Source organism: Daktulosphaira vitifoliae, unplaced genomic scaffold (genome assembly GCF_025091365.1).
Source record: "Daktulosphaira vitifoliae isolate Bord-2020 unplaced genomic scaffold, ASM2509136v1 Scaffold_2490, whole genome shotgun sequence".
NCBI lineage: Eukaryota > Metazoa > Arthropoda > Insecta > Hemiptera > Phylloxeridae > Daktulosphaira > Daktulosphaira vitifoliae.
In genome coordinates, this window is record NW_026102050.1 from 1 (window position 1) to 1,340 (window position 1,340).

The following is a 1,340-nucleotide window of genomic DNA, read 5'->3' on the forward strand; positions in this document are numbered from 1 at the left end:
AAAATTAAAAGTGATTTTGCGGAAAAAAAAGCAGATCGGTTAGTAAATATAAATCAAGTTTATTTTAATATTAGAAATAAATTTTTCTCTGAATACATTTTTAAAAATAATTTATAGTTGTTTGTCTGTTATAAATCCACCAAAATCTGAATTACGTTGTGGTAGTAGTGCATGGCGAGCATTAATAACTAATGTACGTCTGTTAACATTAACTGCATTTGATAGACTTTTTTTAAAGTATGAAGACTACATACGAAGTTATAGAGAACAGAGAAATGATCCATCTTGGAGTTTTTGCAAGTATTTTTTATATCAGGTAATTGAACTCTTAAAATATTTAATGTTATTTTTATTTAAAATATTTGTAATTTTTTCTAGGAAGAATTAGCTTTTGCATTAGAAATGCTTGGACTTCATGATGAAGCATTAGTTCAGTATGATGAACTAGATGCTATGTATACACAATTTATACTGAACTCTTTAATTGGAAGTGAGTAAATATCCTTTTTTAATTAAAAATGTTTTTTTTTTTTAAAGTATACTCGACACTTAATATAAAATATTAGATGTGCCAGAATGGTTAACTGAATTTCAAGGCTCCCTAGAACGATGGGCTGCTGTTTTATTTATTGATAAAATAAGTCGTAAGCAAAGAGATGCTATCAAGAAAAAAAAATTATCATTCTTAGAATTTAGGTGCTATTTATTTTCTCGACAAGCATCTTTATTAATAGCTGCTCGAAAACCATGGCTAGTATGTATACATTTTACATTTTATAAATTAAATTAATATAATTTATATATTATATAAGGTATAACTATTTAAATATTATATTCTATTTAAAATATTTATAGGTAGCAGAAAGAGCATTACCATTCCTTTATCAAGCAGTAAGTGATCTGTCGACTTTAGAAATTAAATGTCCACCTGGTTCTATTGCCTGCTGGGTTTTACAATGTATTGCTCAAATTTTAACTATTTGCCAATCTGTTAAAAATTCATTAAATTTGGAAGAATGTTCACACCATACTGCTCCTCTTTTGTATTATTCCTTAAAAAAGGTAATATATTGTAATTGTTATTACACTACAGTGGACCCCCGGTAATCCGACAAACGTTTTGTAGGTCAGTGTCGAACTATCAAATTTGTCGGATTATAGAATATTCCCTAAAGACCTCCTATAGTCCAGAACTTTTAACAAAAGAGTACCTTGTAATCCGAAAAATCACAAATCCAAATATAAGATTTGGTCTTGACAGGCCCTAGTGTGAAGTATAAATCATGCTTCATTATGTATGTCGACTTAAGTAAATTAAACAACACAATAGAAAGCTTATG

At 28.1% G+C, this 1,340-nt stretch overlaps 1 protein-coding gene across 1 annotated transcript; it reads left to right on the plus strand.

Moving 5' to 3' along the window:
* Window positions 1–6: 6 nt before the first annotated feature.
* LOC126909950 (trafficking protein particle complex subunit 10-like) lies at window positions 7–1,201 on the plus strand. Its single transcript, XM_050692355.1, has 6 exons — window positions 7–38; window positions 118–316; window positions 379–490; window positions 567–754; window positions 856–1,062; window positions 1,127–1,201. Exons 3-6 carry the CDS (start codon window positions 403–405, stop codon window positions 1,184–1,186), a joined length of 543 nt encoding a protein of 180 aa, XP_050548312.1. The 5' UTR covers window positions 7–38; window positions 118–316; window positions 379–402; the 3' UTR covers window positions 1,187–1,201.
* Window positions 1,202–1,340: the final 139 nt, after the last annotated feature.

Coding starts and splice junctions, on each gene's coding strand:
- LOC126909950 (XM_050692355.1), top strand. CDS start 403: ATGCTTGGACTTCATGATGAAGCATTAGTTCAGTATGATGAACTAGAT. Junction 491..566: donor ACTGAACTCTTTAATTGGAA/GTGAGTAAATAT, acceptor ATAAAATATTAG/ATGTGCCAGAATGGTTAACT. Junction 755..855: donor CTGCTCGAAAACCATGGCTA/GTATGTATACAT, acceptor AAATATTTATAG/GTAGCAGAAAGAGCATTACC.